Source organism: Salvelinus namaycush, chromosome 41 (assembly GCF_016432855.1).
Source record: "Salvelinus namaycush isolate Seneca chromosome 41, SaNama_1.0, whole genome shotgun sequence".
In the NCBI taxonomy this organism is placed as follows: Eukaryota; Metazoa; Chordata; class Actinopteri; order Salmoniformes; family Salmonidae; genus Salvelinus; species Salvelinus namaycush.
The window spans coordinates 1,862,283-1,884,703 of NC_052347.1; the positions used below are offsets into that span (position 1 = coordinate 1,862,283).

The window sequence follows — 22,421 nt, forward strand, 5'->3', positions numbered from 1 at the left end:
ATCGAGTCCTATATCGACATAACCTGAAAGGCCTCTCAGCATGGAAGAAGCCACTGCTCCAAAACCGCCATACAAAAGGTAGACTACAGTTTGCAACTGCACATGGGGACAAAGATCATTTTTGGAGAAATGTCCTCTGGTCTGATGAAACAAAAATAGACCTGTTTGGCTATAATGACCATCGTTATGTTTTGAGGAAAAAGGGGGAGCCTTGCAAGCTGAAGTACACCATCCCAACCGTGAAGCACGGGGGTGGCATGTTGTGGGGATGCTTTACTGCAAGAGGGACTGGTGCACTTCACAAAATAGATTGCACCATGAGGCAGGAAAATGATGTGGATATGTTGAAGCAACATCTCAAGACATCAGTTAAAGATTGGTCACAAAATGGGTCTTCCAAATGGACAATGACCCTAAGCATACTTCCAAAGTTGTGGCAAAATGGCTTAAGGACAACAAAGTCAAGGTATTGGAGTGGCCATCACAAAGCCCTGACCTCATTCCTATAGAAAATTTGTGGGCAGAACTGAAAAAGCATATGCGAGCAATGAGGCCTGCAAACCTAACTCAGTTACACCAGCTCTGTCAGGAGGAATGGGCCAAAATTCACCCAACTTATTGTGGGAAGTTTGTCGAAGGCTACCTGAAACATTTGACCCAAGTGTTAAACAATTTAAAGGCAATGATAGCAAATACTAATTGAGTGTATGTGAACTTCTGACCCACTGGGAATCTGATGAAAGAAATAAAAGCTGAAATAAATAATTCTCTGCTATTATTCTGACATTTCAAATTCTTAAAATAAAGTGGTGATCCTATTTGACCTAGACAGGGAATTTTTACTAGGATTAATTGTCATGAATTGTGAAACTGAGTTTAAATGTATTTGGCTAAGGTGTATGTAAACTTCCGACTTAAACTGTGTGTATATGTGTATATATATATATATATATAAATCTGCAGATTAATCGGTATCGGCTATTTTTGGTCCTCCAATAATCGGTATCGGCGTAAAAATCATTGGTCGACCTCTAGTCAAGATCTCCCCTGAACGCTGAATATTTTAACCTTACAAATAGATAAACATCTGAGTTAGCTACTTCACTCACTTTATCAATATGATCCCTGGTTCATTGAATGAGGGAATTATTTTATAAAAACATAAAATGTATTTGGTTGTAATTGTAATGTTGCAAGGTGGTCAACCCTCCTCCTGGAGTCCACAAGAGCTACTGGGTGTGCAGGCCTTTGCTCCAGCCCTGCTCGAACACACCACTTTTTTTCCCTTTTTTTTTTTACTTAAAAAATGGTTACCTTGATAAGCTAAATCTGGTGTGTTTGAGCAGGGTTGGATAAAAATCCTGCACATCAAGTAGCTCTCCAGATGGAGGGTTGAAGGACCACATGTGTTTTATACAGTAGCCTATCCGTGCAGTATTTTACTTTGGGGGGGGGGGGGGGGGGGGGGGGGGTTAAAAGGCTACAACGGCAGAAAATATAATACATAGTATCATAGACCAGAAGCCTTCCATTATCAATACCAGTGATAACAATGAAGGTTATTTTGTGAAGTGGTTCCTTGCGTCATACAACACAATTTTCAGTCACCTTTTTGGCCCATGGTATTATAGCACTTTTTTGAATTGAGCATTCAGACAAGTAAAAAATCTGTCCTACTTACAAGTGGCTAAAAAAGTTAATGTCAAGCCCTGTTATTAAGGCAAAAATGATCGGAGTGTGTTTGGTAACGTGAATGTCTAGCAACCCAAAGGTACAAGCATTTCGCTACACCCACATTAACATCTGCTAAACACGTTTGTGACAAATAACATTTGATTTGAGGTTGTGTGATCGATTCTCATCATGGACAACTTTAGAATTTTAGCAACTTCGCAACTACTTATTACTTTTTAGCTACTTTGCAACTACTTAGCATGTTAGCTAACTCCTAACCTTAACCCCAACCCCTAGCCTAGCTAACGTTAGCAACAACAAATTGGAATGCGTAACATATCATACGTTTACAAAATTTGTGAAATATTGTAGGAATTGCATTTCGTAACATACGAAGTGGATGATGGACATCACAAATTAATACATACCATATGAAACGTAACATATCATACTAAATGTAGTGTCTCGGTTTTACTTGCAGAATAATACGAAATTATCTGACACAAGGTTGCAATGGCACAGCTATAAAGATGAGTCCTATCTATCTCTATGGTTTATACACGAGTTTCTTTTTCAGCTAATGACTGTTTCGGTTATTTACGCTAGTCTTCGATTCTATTCGTATGCTGATACTTTCGCATCTGTTTCGGATATGTTCGGGAGCTTTCGGCATGGTCGGTAACGGTCGTTGTGTTCAAATCTTCAGAGCTACTTCTGGCCTGGATACTGAACTAAGAAAGGAACTGAAGAAAGAGGGAAACAAAAAACAGTGGACGAGAGAAGGAGCCTGACAACGGAATGACGGTGCTGCAGGAACCTGTTCAGGTAACGAAGCAGTTTGCTATACCAAGAAGAAAACTGTCACATGCAGGACAGGAGGGATGAATTGTGGCTTGCACTGTTCTCCCTACCAGAAAGATCCACTACTGCTACACCGAGGCCTGAAAACAAATGTTTGGCCTAGCCAGCTAGCATTCCCCAAAATAGTTGCTTCGTTGTCAAAATCGGTTCGTTGTCAAAAACTAGTACCTGTTATTCAATATATAACGTTACTACACAGGGGATACTCTTTCGAACTGCCACTGTCAGCCAGGTATCCGAAATTAGATGGCGGTAGGTGCCAGGTAACTTAACTGAAGTAGGTGCTCAGTCATTAGCCATATTTAGCTTAACTAGCTACGTTAACGTTAGTGAGTTAATGTTAGTTATGCAAGGTTTGTTTTGAATTATCTGGTTAATTTTAGCAAACGAGTTAGCTACTGGCAAACTCTATTAGATGGTTAGACTAACATAACTTGCTAACGTTAGCTAATTACTAACTTAAACTATGACAGTAAAGTGAGTTGTTCCAGATAACGTTATCTAAATTAACTAAGTTGGTTAGCTAAACATTACAGCTGATCAGATTGATGTTTAACATTATTCCAATGTCGTTCTTTCTCTGCAGCATAACATTGGCTAACGCTAAAGTCGTTAAGCTTAGTTAGATACTAGTAAGTTAGTTAACATGTCGTCCAAGGTGTAACAGTTATTTCAGGTTGTATAGTAAATGGTCATTTGACAGCTGACTTGAAAATAATGAAAACCACTGGCTAGTTAGCTAACTACTCAGTGCTGGCTAGCTACATGGATAACTGCTGCCTGCATTGACATGGCTTTTGTTGAACATTTGATGCAGCTAACGTTAGCCACTTGCCAGCCACGGTAACCTTAAATAATCAGATCTGACCTAGCCAAGTAACGTTACCGCAACTAACATTAGTTAGTTACATTGCTAAGTTATCCTATGGCCACATATGTTGGTATTGATTTCGAACGATGAAATAACGTTAGCTAAATGTTTGACACTTGCCACGAAAAACTGGATTTCGCCTTTTTTTTCGCTAGCATTGCCAGCCAGTCGAATGTAGCTAGCTAATGGTTGTTTGCTGTGTCAACATTTCATAGCCATCTAGCTAACAGCCAGCAATAGTATTGAATAGTCTGCTATAATAAGCTGCAAGCTTTGTATTCAAAGAATTATCAACGCATGTGCTTATTGACTGATTAGGCCACCGCCAGATCAGACAATCACAGTAGGCTATGTGGCAATATGTAGAGATGCAGATAGGGGAAATGGGAGTCATGGCATTATGTGTTTGTTTGTCTCCCTGTGTCTAGGCTGCTGTTTGGCATGCACTAAACCACTATGCCTACCGAGATGCCGTGTTCCTGGCTGAGAGACTCTATGCTGAAGGTAATGAAATCTATCCGTCTTGAGAAGATCCTGTCCATGCTGCAGCACACCCGAGCACCTCCTGTTCCAGCTTACTGTGCTGACAACTGTACAGTTCCATCTGATTTCTTTAATCCATACAGATACTCCTAAAAGGTTTTGACATGATGGTGGCTTGTGAGGCCTGACTGACACATGCAAAACAGGTTTTAGAAGACATTGTCATTTCTTATAGAATAGCCTGTAGGCTGCTGTTGCTTTAATGTGGAACGCATAACACTGCAGTGGACTATTAAGCTATAGCGTAGACGTGAGTCGATCAAAATAACACATCAAGTATGAACCTTAGTCACATGCCAAAAGGAATCTAATGCTGTCAGTGCAAGTCTGAAAATGTTAGAGCCAAATTAATAACATTTATATTTATAACTCCTAGTCATCTGGGAATGAGATTGTGTGTCAGGGTATCTGTATGTATGTTCATTTAAATTATGCATTATTTGGATGCATCTCTTATCCTCCTCACAGTGCATTCGGAGGAGGCCCTCTTTCTGTTAGCCACTTGCTACTATCGTTCGGGAAAGGCCTACAAGGCATACCGCCTTCTCAAGGGGCACAGCTGCACAACGCCACAATGCAAATACCTCCTCGCCAAGTGCTGTGTAGAACTGAACAAGTAAGGATGTTATTTTGTTTGATGTTTTAGGCCTCATAGCTATGACATTGTGCATGCTTTGAATCCAGAGTGCCAACATATTATTTTCTTGGCCATGCTGCATACTGCAGCCAAATGGATTTAGGATCTTGCTCTTCTGTCATGCAAGACTTTAATACAATATTTCCTCAAACAAGGATTAAGGAGGGCCAGTCCGAGGACAAGAGGCCTATATAGCTCCCCTCTTTGACCCCTGTATGCTCACATCAGTGGTCCGGTCCTCTTCTCTTCCCAGGCTTGCAGAGGGAGAGCAGATCCTGACAGGGGGGGTCCTGAACAAACAGAAGAGCCAGGAGGACATTGTCACAGAGTTTGGAGACTCTGCCTGTTTCACGTTATCCATGTTGGGGCAAATCTATTGGTAGGATAATCATGTTCATTACTTCATTGGTTAACAATCTAAAGCATGTTCTCAATTGAGAGCTGATTGCTTGTGTGCTAGCTATCACATAGCAATACCTAATGTTTTACTATGCAACTGAGAGATAGACATTGTAACCTAGTGCAGAGGGTTGGGCGTAGCAGTGCTTTGATGTTTGTTGAGATGGAAACGTTTATTGTATCCCGAAGAAAACTTTGTTCACACGGTGTTGCTAATGAATTGGAGAGGAGGCATGTCTGTTAATGATATTTGGATGTTACCTTGGTCAATTCAAATGGACTATTTGAATGCAGCAAGGGGCTGCAGCAGCCTCCTAAGCAGAGGATGTGTCCCTTTCTACAGAGATACCGTATTTAGAACATGATGTAAGCTCAGCCAGTGGGCTAGAATGTCAGAGCGTTTATCACTTAGTCATGAACATCATGTTACAATTTAGACATGCATGAATCACAATCAAAATGCTATTGTCTCAATTTCTAAAGTGTAACAATCTCAGAAATCAGACTCTAAACAACAACGTGGTATTCTGGTATATTTCACAGTGCTGTTGCATTATTACTGTGTGATGTCAAGAAAACCAATGTAGAGGTTAAGCAAAAGTAATTGGTCTGGTATCTAACACGTGTAACTGTAATAGAACCATAAATGCCCAGTGAGTGGTTGCTTGCTCTTATACATTAGATTTGAGGTACAGAAACAAGCTAATCCTGGCAAAGATATTAGCTGGAATGTTCTAAATTAGATTAACGTGACCAGGTGCAATGTGTTTTGTTGTGTGATTGAACGTGCGTGCCTGTCACCCACATGCATCAGTCAATATCGAGAATAATTTTCTTCTGTCTGTGCAGCAAAACGGATCGTCTGGCCAAAGGTTCGGAATGTTATCAGAAGAGCCTGAGTATGAATCCTTTCCTGTGGTCTCCCTTTGAGTCCCTCTGTCAGATCGGTGAGTCAGTCAATCAGCTAGGGTGGGTGGGGGGGGGGGTAGTTATATAATGCATGTGAAGATGATAGAGTATGTATTTGCATGAACAATAGAGTTTGATTCACTTGTCATAGTAAGACAAAAACGGGAAATTTACACTGGTCCTAATCCCATGCATGATGGCAGAACCAAATCTAATTCCCTGACCAGTGCTCGGGCTCAAATCCACTCTCTATTCCCTCCCCCTGTTCTTAAGCTGATCATATTACCTTGTATCTTTGTTGTCAGGTGATCGTCCGGACCCGGAGCAGATCTTCAGACTGACGTCCCTGCAGTGCTTCAGCGGCGGGAGTGGAGCCCCTTCCCTGCTCCCCATCAGCCCCGCCCACACGCCTAGCCACAACATGCCCCACCGCCAGGTGGACACGGTGCTCATGGAGACGCCCCAGGACACCTTAGTACGTCCCTTCGACTCTCCCTCCCCCTGTCCATTTAAACCCAGTATTCCTGTCATCCATACTTTTCTACAGCCAGGTTTGGCTCTCTTTACAATGATGGCTTGCATTGCGTTGGTACCAAGATGAGGGTGTTTGGTCAGGGGTTGGGACTGTGGAAGAATGTGATCTGTGAACACTCGGGGTGTAATGGTAAACTTATTCTTATGGGGACCTGTCAAATTCGAACACCTACTCATTCAAGGGTTTGTCTTCTATTTGTACTATTTTCTACATTGTAGAATAATAGTGAAGACATCAAACCATGAAATAACACATTAAATCATATAGTAACCAAAAATTGTTCAACAAATCAAAATAGATTTGAGATTCTTCCACCCTTTGCCTTGATGACAGCATTGCACACTATTGGCATTCTCTCAACCAGCTTCATGAGGTAGTCACCTGGTATGCATTTCAGTTGTCAGTAAATCCAGAAAATTATGAACTTTGAAAGTTTCTCAAGTGCATTTGCAAAAACCATCAAGCACCATGATGAAACTGACTCTCATGAGGACCACCACAGGAAAGGAAGACCCAGAGTTACCTCTGCTGCAGAGGATAAGCTCATTAGAGTTACCAGCCTCATATATTGCAGCCCAAACAAATGCTTCACATTTTCAAGTAACACATCTCAACATCAATCTTTCAGAGGAGACTGCGTGAATCAGGTCTTCGTGGTCGAATTGCTGCAAAGAAACCACTACTACAGGAAACCAATAATAAGAAGAGACTTGCTTGGGCCAAGAAACACGAGCAATGGACATTAGATTTTTGGTCTGATGAGTCCAAATTTGAGATTTTTTGTTCCAACTGCCATGTCTTTGTGAGATGCAGAGTAGGTGAATGGATGATCTCCGCTTGTGTGGTTCCCACCGTGAAGCGTGGAAAAGGAGGTGTGATGGTGTGGGGGTGCTTTGTTGATGACACTGTCAGTGATTTTAGAATTCAAGGCACACTTAACCAGCATTGCTACCACAGCATTCTGCAGCGATACGCTTAGTGGGACTATCATTTGTTTTCAACAGGACAATGACTCAAAACACACCCTCAGGCTGTGTTAGGGCAATTTGACCAAGAAGGAGAGTTATGGAGTGCTGCGTAGGATGACCTCGCCCCCCACAATCACCCGACCTCAACCCAATTGGGATGAGTTGGACCGCACAGTGAAGGAAAAGCAGCCAACAAGTGCTTAGCATATGTGGGAACTCCTTCAAGACTGTTGGAAAAGCATTCCAGGTGAAGCTGGTTGAGAGAATGTCAAGAGTGTACAAAGCTGTCAACAAGGCAAAGGGTGACTAGTTTGAAGAACCTAAAATATATTTTGATTTGTTGAACACGTTTTTGGTTACTACATGATTCAATATGTGTTATTTCATAGTTTTGATGTCTTTACTATTATTCTACCATGTCTCCTGATGTTTAAGCATTGTTGTGGATCTCCAATTCTTATTTGTATTGTGTGTGTGTGTTTCTCTCCAATTTCGATCTTGTCTCGTCGATACAACTCCCCTACGGGCTCGGGTGGCGAAGGTCGAGTCATGTGTCTTCCGCCCGCTTCACCTGGAAGCCAGCCACACCAATGTGTCGGAGGAAACACCGCTCACCTGATGACTGAGGTCAGCCTGCAGGCGCCCGGCCTGCCACAAGGAATCGCTAGAGCGCGATGAGCCAATTAAAGCCCCCCCCCCCCCAATAACCTGTCTAACCAAATGTGCACAGAAGAACTGACAACTCTTGTCTCGTTCCCTTTCCCTCCCCTGTAGGAGTTAAACAGACTGAACCTAGAGTCTTCCAACTCCAAGTACTCGTCTCTGAACACAGACTCCACCATGTCCTACATCGACTCGTCCGTCATCTCCCCGGACACCGTAGGGTCTCTGGGGACAGGCGGCTCCCTGCTATCCAAACAAGTGCAGAACAAACCCAAGAGTGGGCGCAGTCTACTGGGAGGACCGGCAGCACTCAGCCCCCTCACACCTAGGTACTGGTGGTCTCACCCCGTACACTCACATATGAGATGTTTTTTCTCAGTAGAGGCTCTATTACTTGTGTTGGGCTGTTTTTATCATAAGTGGATAGATGACGCGTGCCTGTGTCAATCTGTTCATACGTGTCGTGTGGCACAGTATTTTGAGTTTGGCGTGTATTCCCTTTGTGTTGAGGCACTCCTTCTTCGACTACGTTTACAGTGTCATTATGTAGGGTGTCCACCCACTCTGCCCAGAGTGGGGGGAAAAAGGCGCTTTGATGATGATAATTTCACTTATGATATAAAATACGTTTTTACCAAGACGAATATGATTATTAATGTTAAGAATCTTTCAGTGGGGTCTTTCAGTTTGCCCTCATTCTCACAGCATCCAGCCTAGCTGACGCAATGCTATTTTCTTGTATTTTGACCACTTCTTCTCTGGCCTCCATTGATTTTGTCACCCTTATTCTGGCCATCCTACAATGGTGAAAACTCCAATAACTTTTTGGAATGAATTATGATAGAGACATGCGTTTTGGAGCGTTGGTTTTCTTAGAGGAGTATATGCCCAATTAATGTTATTTTACCCATTGGTCAAAAGATGCGTTTTTAATTGGACACCCTACATTATAGAGGCATATGCACTGGCACTCTCCTCAGAACATTATTCTGTTGTCAGCGATCACTCCGCTAGTAATTTGTCCATGGCTTTGAAAATTGTAGTCAAGTAACATTATCTTGGCTATAATTTGATATTGTGCACCTGGCTGCAGTACATACTGGTCTCTCATTCATTCATCCTCCAGCTCCATTGTCCACTGGTCTGTAATTAGGGAGACTGTAATGATAACTGGCTTCAGAGGACTTCTTGATTACTGCTTTCCAGCCTTTTGTCCTCTACGACGGCTTTGTTCTGTGTGGTCTTTTCTACCTGCGTTACAGGCTTCTCTGGTACTGTAACTGGATGTAAATGGCGTCCATGGGGACTTCTGGATGATCGGCTAAATCATACAGAGCTGAATAAGTCAACAATGTATATTTTTATACTGAGAAACCATTTGATCTTATTCCCAGTTTTGGAATCTTGCCCCTGGAGCCCAGCCCAGGGGAACCCTTGTATCTTCAGAACTACTCTCACAGTGGCTCGGGGATGGAGCCGCCCCCTCCCGGAGTCCCACCAAAGAAGGTACGCACGCGTCATCGCTATAATGAAGACGACACGCCATCTGTTATGTGGCTCTCCTATCTGGGGTGTTGATTGAAGAGCAACATACTGTGTGTAAAAATAGATCTATGCAATCTGAATAGAAAACATTTCAACTTCAGAGGAGATTCCTTTTTAATTTCAGTGATGGATTGAACAATGAAGAAGGTCAGATGTTTTGTTGGACATTTTTTAACAGCTTGTTCCCACTTTTCTCTCTTCAGTCTGTAGCGAGAATCAGTCAGGTGGGGACGAAGTCAGTGTTTGCACAGAGTGGTAACAGCAGGGAGGTCATCCCTATCCCCTTCAACCAGACTCAGACCACTGCCCCCCCACAGACCAGGTATGTGCTCATATGGACCCATGATTACAGTATGGAAATGCAGAGATGTTGCCAAAAAATACATTTTCAGTGACAATTCATGCAAGGTGAAATTGTGTAAATGTTATGAAATTGTGATCCATACTTGTTTTGAGTTAAGTGTTGTGCTTTAAACTTGAAATGTCACTCATGGCGTTAGTGTTCTCTGTGCTTATGGTTGTCTGAGTATGAAGACCTGATGACCATTGTTCTGCTCTGTTTTTCTGTGCCTACTGTAGTACTACGCCTCAAGTGCTGAGCCCCACCATCGCTGCTCCCCCCAACGTGCAGCCCAGACGGAGCTCCAGACTCTTCACCAGTGCCAGCTCTACTGCCAAGGTAACGTAGCAGAGACTCCTTTGGGAATTTGCCATTAAAAAATGTTTTCTTCTAAATGCATCACGATGATCTGACAAGTGACACTTTCCAATATCTTGAAAACTTGACTGCTGATATTCAAAACATTACAGGACTATTATGGTATTATCAACAGTGGACTTGAAACAGTGGACTTTTACTTGAAACAAACAACCAAATACTGGGATTGAGATGGACAGTAGGATTTGTGGTGCATCTTTTGAACCAGGAGAACAAAAACATCAGTTCGCTCTCAAGTCTAGCATTTAAGTAGTATGTATTATTTAGTTCTATGTAGAATAGAGTTTGACACAAAACATACTGGCACTGGGCTGTGCTGCTGAGATTCTTGGCAAATACATTATTTTTCCTAGTACTCTGTCAGAACCAAATATCAAAAGCGAGGGGGGGGGGGGCAGACATGTATCTGACCTTAGCAGAGGTCTTTGAGATGCTAAACACAAACAAACATGCATTCCTCAACAGGAGAACAGCAAGAAGCTGAAAATGAAGTTCCCCACCAAAATCCCCAACCGGAAGACCAAGTCAAAAACGGGCAAGGGAGGCATCACCCCATCCAACCTGAACGAGAGCATTGAGATCCTCAAGCTGGACTCGTCCATGACAGAGGGGAAAGTCAGTATGGGCTCTCCTCAGTTCCAGGTCTTCAGTCTGCAGAAGGCTGCTGCAGGTGAGTTGGGACACTGTTAGAATGAATTCTCAGACATTGACGTTCAATTCAATGAGTCTTCTTTACCTGACCATATCAAGATGTTGAGCTGAGACGTCGGGATACACTACCATTAAACAAATGATGTCGAAGTAATGCAGTAGTTTTCTGACTTTTTTTGAGTTGCTGTTATAATTGTAATACATTTCTATAGTCTTAGCCACCTTGTCATACTTTAGCTATGACTAACACAAACACAAGGGAACAATGTCCTTACAAAGATGCCTTCACAACTCTATCTCCAACCCCTCTTTCCCCTCTGTGTTCCAGATGGCCTGATGTTGCTGATGCGAGACATCGGCCGGGGGTACCTGGCCCTCTGCTCTTACAACTGTAAAGAGGCCATCAGCATCCTGAGCCAGCTGCCCTCCCATCACTACAACACAGGGTGGGTCCTGGGACAGATCGGCAGGGCCCACTTTGAGCTGGCCGAATACATGCAGGTAAGGGAGGACCTTCTTTTGCTAGGTTCACCTTTTCAAATCACATTTTATTTGTCACATGCGCCAAATACAACAGGTGTAGACCTTACAGTGAAATGCTTTAAGAAAAAAGTGTTCAGTAAAAAAAAAAATATATATATATATAACAAATAATTAAACAGCAGCAGTAAAATAACAATAGCGTGGCTATATACAGCGGGTACCGGTACAGAGTCATGTGCGGGGGCACCGGTTAGTTGAGGTAATATGTACATGTAGGTAGAGTTAGTGACTATGCATAGATAATAACAGAGAGCAGCAGTGTAAAAGAGGGGTCTGGGTAGCCCTTTGATTAACTGTTCAGGAGTCTTATGGCTTGGGGGTAGAAGCTGTCAAGAAGCCTTTCTTAGTCCTACATTTACGCTTTGCCTGTTTTATGGTTCGTCGTAGGGCATAGCGGGATCTTTTATAAGCTTCCAGGTTAGAGTCCCGCTTCTTGAAAGCGGAAGCTCTACCCGTTAGCTCAGTGTGGATGTTTCCCTTTAATCCATGGCTTCTTGGTGCGGTACAGTTACTGTGGGGACGACGTCATCGATGCACTTATTGACTGATGTGGTGTACTCTTCAATGCCATCGGAAGAATCCCAGAACATATTCCAGTCTATGCTAGCAAAGCAGTTCTGTAGCTTAGCATCTGCTTCATCTGACCACTTTCTTATTGCCTGAGTCACTGGTGCTTCCTGCTTTAGTTTTTGCTTCTAAGCAGGAATCAGGAGGATAGAATTATGGTCAGATTTGCCAAGTGGAGGGCAAGGGAGAGCTTTGTACGTGTCTCTGTGTGTGGAGTAAAGGTGGTGTAGAGTTATTAAAAAATAAAATCCCCTCTGGTTGCGCATTTAACATGCTGGTAGAAATTAGGTAAGATTTAAGTTTCCCTGCATTGCCCCGGCCACTAGGAGCGCAGTCTCTGGATTAACATTTTCCTGTTTGCTTATGGCAGTGTACAGCTCATTGAGTGTGGTTTTAGTGCCAGCATTGTTTTGTGGTGGTATATAGACAGCTACAAAAAATACAGAAACTCTTGGTAAATAGTGTGGTCTACAGCTTATCATGAGATGGTCTTCCTCAGGCGAGCAAAACCTTGAGACTTCCTTAGATTTCGTGCACCAACTGTTGTTTACAAATATACATAGACCGCCACCCCTTGTCTTACCAGAGGCCGCTGTTCTATCCTGCCGAAAAGCGTAAAACCCCCCTGCTGTATGTTATTTATGTCGTTGTTCAGCCACTACTCGGTGAAACATAAGATATTAGTTTTTAATGTCCCGTTGGTAGGATATACGTGATTTGTAGTTCGTCTATTTTATTATCGATTGATTGTACGTTGGCTAATAGGACTGATGGTAAAGATAGATTACCCTCTCGGCGACGGATCCTTACAAGGCACCCGGACCTTCGTCCTTGATACCTCCGTCTCTTTCTCCTGCAAATGACTGGGACGAGGGCCTTGTCGGGCGTCTGAAGTAAATCCTTCCTGTCCGACTCGTTGAAGAAAAAATATTCCTCCAGTGCGGGGTGAGTAATCGCTGTCCTGATATCTAGAAAGCTCTTTTCGGTTGTAAGACACGGTGGCAAAAACATTATGTACAAAATAAGTTACAAATGACGCAAAAAAAACATGCACAATTGGTTACGGGATCGTAAAACGGCAGCCATCTCCTTCAGCGCCATTCTTATTATACCTGAAAAGGATTGTGGGCATCTGAAGCTAGATGTACTCCTGTCCTTACTACAATTTCACAGGGTTAGGTTTGTCAATTGGATGCAACGAGTGGTCGATGGCTGTGTATGGTGGCTTTTGCTACTTCTCAATGGCTCGATTAGAAACTTCTCACTCTTTGCCTCCTTTCCCCTTCCTGCAGGCGGAGAGGATCTTCTCTGAGGTGCGGCGCATCGAGAGCTACCGGGTGGAGGGCATGGAGATTTACTCCACCACCCTGTGGCACTTGCAGAAGGACGTGGCCCTGTCGGCCCTGTCCAAAGACCTCACCGACATGGACAAGAATTCACCAGAGGTACGTAGTTAAGTAACACACTGGGACAAACAGTTGCATGTACCGTATCCACATGTCTAGTCCTGGACTAAAAAGTACGTTCAATTGAGACTTTTCCATTGGGAAATGCTTACAAGTGATTCTATTTTTGTTTCTTTTGCTCCTATTTCTATCATTACTCATACCCTTTTCTCTCCTTATATTCCCTCCCTCCTCCCCAACACACACTCTCTTTGTCCCCTTAGGCATGGTGCGTGGCTGGTAACTGTTTCAGTCTGCAGCGGGAGCATGACATAGCCATTAAGTTCTTCCAGCGTGCCATCCAGGTGAACCCGGGCTTTGCCTACGCCTACACGCTGCTAGGTCATGAGTTTGTCCTCACAGAGGAGCTGGAGAAGGCTCTGGCCTGCTTCCGTAACGCCATCAGAGTCAACACACGCCACTACAATGCCTGGTGAGTTAGTGGACAACCTTGGAGTGATAGTGGATGTGACAAAATCTGAATTCCAATCGTAATAGATGAAACTGCTCTTATGTTTATTATATTACCATACTATGTTATTTTATTACCTCCATGTCGTAGTAGTCCGGTCTCGAGACCACATATTGAGTTCTTGTGTCGGATACATTTGTACTCTGTCTTGTCTCGGACAGTGAGGACCCGTAATTTCTTCCCAAGACCAGCAGAGTAAAACACTCATAATTATCAGCTTCCATTCAGTCAGCGCATAAAACCGCTTCGCCAGGCCAACATTAATGTCTTAACAGCCTTTATATCTATTATAGACATGTTTGAGCAGTGGCGAACCTATAGGCCTTCAGTGTGTGACAGGTTCGGGATTCTGGAAGGACAGCAACCGTAATACTATAGCACTTTTTGTACACACAAAGGGCCAGTGGTGTAGTGGAGGGTATAGGCAGGTATAAACCCTATACCCAGTTGTTTTTCAGTGGGCATTGCTTATACTCGCTACTTAATCCCTACTGATGCGTATCAAAGTAGTGTAGTGGCGATATAAGACTGATCAATTATATAGTACAATAGAGAAATCATGCAAAAAGTAGCCTACACAAAATCGCAAAGCACGTGAAATATATTCACATGCGTGCCGCACACGCCGCGTTTGAGAGGAATATCATCTGCAGGCAGCAAGAGTGTGAAGCTGTCAACTGGTTTTGGCATGGAGTAGCTCACAGAAGAATGGCATTGGTAGCCGGTAGGGTAGGACAGACGTTTCAACATATCTACTAGTAAATGCTAACTAAGGCAACAATGGGTATGCTAACTAAGGCAACAATGGGTATGCATACCAGGTATTGAAAAGGTTTAGTCTGAAGTGTTGGCTATTTGTGATGCGCAATTGTTTGCATCGGGGGCGTAGACATGGATGAGCCTGTGTTGTCAGAGGCCCACCCACTGGGGAGCCAGGCCCTGACAGGCCCACCCAATCAGATTGATGTGGTTTAAGCATTGTTGTGTACTTAGACATCATATTTTTGTTTGTTTTTTTCAACAAAAAAAGTGATTTTTTTTTTTATAGAGAATCTGAAATCTATAGGAAAACATGATTTTTCACACAGGGAGCCTTTCCTTCACTGGGCGGGCCATTTGGGAACGTTTTGCCAAAATTAGAGTATACTGACTTCTCCAGGTACCACTACAACACTGCATAGGGCCGATGGAAAGACAGCAGTCACACAACATGATGTTAAAGGATAAGCAGTCCATAAACTCGGACATAATAAGCCAGTAGGTCCCAATCATAAGAATACAAAAACACAACCATTAAGCATTTCTCAATCAAAATTTACTACAACTACTTCCCATTGCAAAAAAACATTTCACGTTTAGCACACAAAGTAACCAACCGGTAACCTAAAGTTTTTAAAGGGGATTGACAGCGTTTTAACTACTTTGCAGATATGAAACAATCATAATATCAGTAAAAAATATCAAATTCCCAGTTTATGCTACAAAACCAACTGTATAAGAGGTTTTAAAAAAATGTGTCATAGTTTACGTCATGGAATGTTAAGTCAAATAAGGCATTGTTGGCAGAATAGTTGGATACAGTTCAATGCATGATTCATATAATTCACCAATGCATTTCTTGGTAATCCCAAAAATATTTATCAGGCTGTAAATCACAGCTGGCCTGGTACATTGTTTGCTGCCTCCATTTGGGATGCATTGTTTGCTGCCTCCATTTGGGATGCATTGTTTCAATGACTCAATATAAAAACGGATGAATGTAACTAAGGTTGGGAATGTCAATATAATCAAACCAGCAAGGATCACAAGTCAGTCATAACGTGGCTAATAGGCTAGCGTATCTATTTATGTAGCAAGCTAAAAACATGGAGCCGAACACTAGCTAGCTAATTAGCTAGCTAGCAGGATGTCATGCCATCGGAGGAGTGAGTGACAATTTTTTCCCCTCATATCGTTTTTTCGTGGCTATACAAAGCTAGAGATGCAGGTGTCATTTGGTTAGCTAGCAAGAACTTGAACGACTTAGCATAGTTAGCATATCTCTTGCATTCGCAAATTCACCCTGGCTTTCTACTCCGATTTCAGAGCACTCTCGTCTGAGTGTGCCAGAGCGCGGAACTGAATTTACGAACGCACAACACCTGCTGAATATGAACGGTGTCAGTAAACGTAGGCAACAAAAAAAAGGTAATAGTCAAGAACACTCTAGTTAACATGTAACCAGCTCTGCTACGTCGAGTAAAATGGTCAGTGAGGTGTGCTTAGGTGCTTGGTTGGTACAAGCATGCATTGGCAGGCAAGCTGCAGAAGGACGAGGGCACAATTCCCCATTGTTTTACTGAAAAAGTTGGAGAGTGTTTATCTAATGTTCCTTCGTTAGATGTTTATCTTGCTCTGGCTAGCAGTAGTTGTTCTTGTTGATGTGCATAACTGAGGTAGAGAGAGCCTACCTTTTTCATGGTTGTTTGATCAATAGAAATGTAAAGTTCCCAAATGCCACGTTATGACCGTGATGTTTTACATATTTGCAGAAATCCATTCAGGTGTATTTTGTGGCGTTTGGCGAATGTGTTCTAATGATCTAAAATTGCTCTGTTACAACTGCCTGTAAACACAGTCCAGTTCAAAGTGAAGGATTGCAGGCCCATGTGGCAAATGGCTTGTTTGTATAAAGGTCTACTGTAGTTCTGATTGGCTATAGCACACCGGTCTGTCTAAATGCACTGCCGCTTTCCCACTTTATATTGCTATATAATTTTCACAAATGCCTTAGTATGCATAATTCCCAAACATTCTAATAATTTATTGTCAGAATTGTTTTTTTTAGTGTCATTCTTCCTGGTGTGTATATGAACAGATGTGTATAAGATTTCATGTTGCTAAAATGCTGTCAGTTCCACTTTAAATGCAACACTGTTTCACACATTCTCCTTCCATGGCCTCCAACTGCTCTTAAATGCAAGTAAAACTAAATGCATGCTCGTCAACCGATCGCTGCCCGCACCTGCCCGCCCATCCAGCATCGCTACTCTGGACGGTTCTGACTTAGAATATGTGGACAACTACAAATGCCTAGGTGTCTGGTTAGACTGTAAACTCTCCTTCCAGACTCACATTAAGCATCTCCAATCCAAAATTAAATCTAGAATCGGCTTCCTATTTCGCAACAAAGCATCATTACCCTCGTAAAACTGACTATCCTGCCGATCCTTGACTTTGTCGATGTCATTTACAAAATAGCCTCCAACACTACTCAGCAAATTGGATGCAGTCTATCACAGTGCCATCAGTTTTGTCACCAAAGCCCCATATACTACCCACCACTGCGACCTGTATGCTCTCGTTGGTTGGCCCTCGCTTCATCTATAAATCTTTGCTAGGTAAAGCCCCGCCTTATCTCAGCTCACTGGTCACCATAGCAGCATCCACCCGTAGCACGTGCAGGTATATTTCACTGGTCACCCCCAATGCCAATTCCTCTTTGGCTGCCTTTCCTTCCAGTTCTCTGCTGCCAATGACTGGAATGAATTGCAAAAATCACTGAAGCTGGAGACTCCAGCTATCTCCTTCACTAACTTTAAGCACCAGCTGTCAGAGCAGCTCACAGATCACTGCACCCATTTGTAAATAGCCCATCCAAATACCTCATCCCCATACTGTTACTTATTTATTTATTTTTGCTCCTTTGCACCCCAGTATCTCTACTTGCACATTTATCTTCTGCACATCACTCCAGTGTTTAATTGCTAAATTGTAATTATTTTGCCACTATGGCCTATTTATTTCCTTACCTCCATTGCACACACTGTACATAGACTTTTTTTAATATTGTGTTATTGACTGTATGTTTGTTTATTCCATGTGTAACTCTTGTTTGTGTTGCACTGCTTTGCTTTAACTTGGCCAGGTCGCAGTTGTAAATGAGAACTTGTTCTCAACTACCCTACCTTGTTAAATAAATAAATAAAAAACAAGTTATTTTCAAAGAGTTGGCTAACAGCAAGTGCGCTGCAATAAACAGTTCCACTCACCAGAGGATGATTATTTGAAACAACTTGTTGAAAGTTATTCTTGAAAAGGGAGAAGCTAACAAATTAGCAACAACATCCTCTTATATAACACCTGCTGCAGCCGCTGCAAACTAGACGACAACAAAAGCTAGCTAGCTAGACCGTGGGAAATCTACTGCTCGCTATTGCGCAGTGACCTGTTGGCCCTAAAAATGGCAGTTTCTATACGTTTTTGTCACTCCAAATTTTGCCCTATTACAGTTGAATGGCAGATGCATTTATCTAGCTTCTGATGGCCTAGCCAATGGCTGACTTAGTTAGCTAGATTTATCTCCCCAGAGACCGGCAAAGAAAAATCCTGGTTGGATCTTATTTTCTTTGCAGCGTTAAGCCTTTTTTTTACAACACAAACTGAAGCGATTTAAATCAGAACACCATTGAAAATATTATAATTATTATTTTATTAATCCTTAGCCTTCTCTGAAGGTGTAGAAGGCCTGTTGTTCCCCACTGTGTTTGGGTTAGTAATAATTTGTAGTGGCTCTATTTTTCCTCAGCATGCATTTTTTCACTATTCTGAATGTCTAAAGAATCCATATGTTCTGAAATATGAACCCTGAGATACTGGACATATTGACCTCTTATGGTGGTGATTTGACAATTACAATCATGGTCTTGAATTAGACTCACATTTTTCTGGTCTTGACTCTGTCTCGGACCCCCTCCGGTCTTGACTCGATCCGGTCTTGGTCTTGGATTGGTCTCGCTTTAGGTATTCCCGAACACAACACTGTATTACCTTAATCTAAAGTCTCTAAGGAATTAAAGCTAAAACGTCATATTTTGATGATATTGAATAATTTATGATTATGGGAGACACTTACCTCACCTTTTATCTCGTTTTCTCTCTGTCCCTCCATTTCCAGGTATGGCTTGGGGATGATCTACTATAAGCAGGAGAAATTCAACCTGGCAGAGATTCACTTCAAGAAGGCACTTAGCATCAACCCTCAGAGCTCTGTGCTCCTCTGCCACATCGGAGTGGTGAGTGACCCGCTACACTCAAGTCTTTCAGCTCACTCAGTCAGCTCACTTACATATGATTTCTAAAGTATTTTTGTATTATTATTGTTACTATTTTCAAAGCCTGTAGTATTTTACATTTGGTACTTGAGTCATATTTCCAATGTTCTTTATGGCACACTAACTCGCTCCATGTTGCCTGTTTCCACACAGGTTCAGCATGCACTGAAGAAGTCTGACCATGCTTTGGAAACCCTGAATAGAGCGATCAACATAGACCCCAAGAACCCTCTATGCAAATTTCACAGGGCCTCCATCCTCTTCGCTAATGAAAAGTACAAGGTAGGTCCATATGACATTTCACAAGCGAACACCGACTAACCTACTTTTCAGCACAATTCCTCTTCTTCCATATTAATATTCACTGCATTTTCTACTGGTTAAGTTTAAGAAAAGTTTTTTGTGTGTTCCCTTTTCAGGCGGCTCTACAAGAGCTTGAAGAGCTTAAACAAATAGTGCCCAAAGAGTCCCTTGTTTACTTTTTAATAGGAAAGGTAAGCAAATGGAAACTTTATTTTCTTCGTGGGGATTATGAGTAAAGGAGTCGACTAAATGAAGAATTTACTGTCACTTTGATATTCGTACTCAATAATAGACCAATTTACACTCACCTCTCAAATCTCATACAGTCTGACTTTGTGCAATGCACTAAATAGCTATGAAATGTTTGACATCAAATTTTATGTCACACGTGCCGAATACAACCTTACTGTGAAATGCTTACTTGCAAGCCCTTTAACCAACAATGCAGAGTTTTTAAAAAGTAAGAAATGTGTTAAATAAAGGAGAGATGGTAACACAATAACGAGGCTATATACAAGGGGTACCGGTACCGAGTCAGTGTATGGGTAAGTTGAGGTAATTGAGACAGTTTACGAATGTATTCACATGGATGGTGTGTCCTGCTCTAATCATATGCTTTCCTCCCTATTGCTCCCCTCAGGTGTATAAGAAGCTGGGCCAGACACACTTGGCATTGATGAACTTCTCCTGGGCCATGGACCTGGATCCCAAAGGAGCCAACAATCAGATCAAAGAGGCCATAGACAAGAGGTACCTCCCTGACGACGAGGAGCCTGTCACTGAGGACTACCCCTATGACTCAGGTACAACCACTGTGACTGCTATGACAGACTGATGCATAGCTATGACCATTTAGTTCCCTGTTAATGACCTGTACATTTGTAATGACTTACATGATCATTTAGGAATGCAAAGTATTTGACAGCCTTAAAATTAAACATTGAGTACTAGTAGTAAGTCATTTTGAGTTATTATACTTCTGAATTTGAATAGTATATGTGAAACACTCCAGAAAGGTGTGGCCTACCACTAAAGTACATATTTTAGGGCGAGAATGCCAATATGGTCAGGCGTCTGTCTAATGTTACTTCAAGAAGGAAGCTGAAAAGTCACTGTCGGGAGCCATGCTTTGACTTCTGACCTCCACCTTGTCCCCAGCAGCTGAGGTGGAGGAGTCGCAGGAGAGCAGTATGACCGACGCAGACGACACGCAGCTCCACACCGCTGAGAGCGATGAGGTCCTGTAACCCCCCAGACCCTACCCCTTCACACAGACCCCTCCTTTGGACTTAAAAACCATGCCAACCTGGAGCCAACCTCTGGACTCCAGTATTAAAGAGGAAGAGGAAAAAAAGGAAAACAAACTGCTGCTAATACAGTACCTACGATTTTTTTATTTTTTTATCATCTGCTATTTCTTGGTTTTGTTTTCTTCTACCCCCAACTCCCACCATCCTTCTCCTCTCATGCCTTAGTCCTCACTGGCTTATCATTATCGTCAGGTCCCATTGCAGCCATGTGTGAATGTGTTTTATTTTTTACATTTTTTGGTTTGTTTTTCCTAGAATACCTCATCAGCACCACATCGCCCCATCAGTGCTGATTTTGAATGTCCCGCCCCTCATCATTGAAAGACATAATTTTCGCTTCTTTTAGGTTTGGAACGCTGCGTTCATGCCCACGGAAGAAAAATAAACAACAAACATTCATGGACGTTCATGTCTTAATGTTTAGTTATTTTTTTAAATGTTATTTTTATCAGCTTTCCCCTGAATAAACACTTGTTATAGCCTATAACTCTTTGGTTCCCCTCTGCTGATTGGTCCGTGAGTAAATGTATGGGAGAGGATTGAGGACAGCACATTTCTCGCCTTTTCTCCGAGGCGTTGGGACGTCCAAGGTGATCCAACCTGATCCAACCTATCTATGGCCCGGCGAGTTTCATTGAGATCTAGCAATGATCGATGTCTCGATCACAAATAAATAAAAGTGACATATTTAACCATGTTTGTTTTAGAAGTGCCTCTTATTGACAATGATGTGAAAAGCCAGTGGTTCATCCAACCTGTCAACAAGATTCGATGTGCAGTTCTTTTGATGTGATTCATCATGAAATACTTCTAGAAACAAATGTGCTAAAATATGATAATCATCCACAGGTTTAGCGTGAGTGCCCGTCTGTTTGTGCTATCATGCCAACTACTTGTCATTCATCGTCGTGCCAAACATGTTTGGCTTGACAATGACAGTAATGGAGTTGGAAAGAGCACAAACTGATCTGGGACAAGGCTAACACAGGTTGGTTCTCACTGACCACATTAATACAAGGTATGATGATGGGGATTAAATGCCCAGTTTCAATATTTGGATGCATGTGAATTAATCACACAAATATCCAAATGTGTGTTTGGGGAATTTCACATTGATTCTGTGTGTATGTATACAATGTGTCTTGATGTGCTTCTTAACACACAGTTGGGAAAGGCAAAAATCTCAATGCCACATTCAGAAATATTGCCCCATATCAAGGAGTTGAAATGCCTTTCCTAAAGTTCTGATCATTTTTTCTAAGGCATAGTGTATGGATACAAGTAACTTAAAATGTGTCCTCTGCACAGCCAGGTCAAATTACTATGTTCTCATTTTGCAAGTGCGTTGGGGTCTTAATTTAAAATGTGTTCTGTCTTTGGGGATTATGTCTGTTCATGTATATATGTGCTATTCATTTTAAGGATATTTGAAATGATAGAATAAACTACTTTAAACATGTGCTCTATTTGACTGCCTTGTACTCCCCCAAAATGTGAATGTCAGTAAATGTAAGACTTGTTGGCTGCATCTGCCTTTACAAAGACCTGATAAGACAATGTATCTTAGTAGATGCTGATCAGAGCAAATTGGCTAATGATTGGGGGACTGAACAACAGTTTATAGCCTAGTTAAAATTTGAAGTATGGATTTATATCACAAGTCTCATAATTAATTGCATTGAGAACACTAATGATTAGTTCATGATTTATAAGT

The 22,421-nt window shown here is 42.1% G+C and overlaps 1 protein-coding gene across 3 annotated transcripts; it reads left to right on the forward strand.

The window, feature by feature from the left end:
* Positions 1-2,325: 2,325 nt before the first annotated feature.
* On the forward strand, positions 2,326-22,168 carry LOC120034070 (cell division cycle protein 27 homolog). 3 transcript variants are annotated; one of them, XM_038980491.1, is made up of 19 exons: positions 2,326-2,499; positions 3,835-3,910; positions 4,418-4,565; positions 4,840-4,965; positions 5,835-5,932; positions 6,200-6,369; positions 8,172-8,389; positions 9,455-9,566; positions 9,809-9,927; positions 10,185-10,284; positions 10,789-10,993; positions 11,303-11,475; positions 13,377-13,529; positions 13,754-13,962; positions 18,938-19,055; positions 19,248-19,376; positions 19,514-19,588; positions 20,038-20,200; positions 20,556-22,168. In XM_038980491.1, the coding sequence occupies exons 1-19, from the start codon at positions 2,473-2,475 to the stop codon at positions 20,642-20,644; spliced, it is 2,508 nt and encodes an 835-aa protein (XP_038836419.1). In that variant the 5' UTR covers positions 2,326-2,472; the 3' UTR covers positions 20,645-22,168. The 3 variants fall into 3 exon arrangements, with proteins under 3 accessions (XP_038836419.1, XP_038836420.1, XP_038836421.1); XM_038980492.1 differs by having other exon boundaries at positions 20,559-22,167; XM_038980493.1 differs by lacking the exons at positions 2,326-2,499; positions 3,835-3,910; positions 4,418-4,565; ... (1 more) ...; positions 5,835-5,932; positions 6,200-6,369 and adding an exon at positions 7,813-8,024.
* Positions 22,169-22,421: the final 253 nt, after the last annotated feature.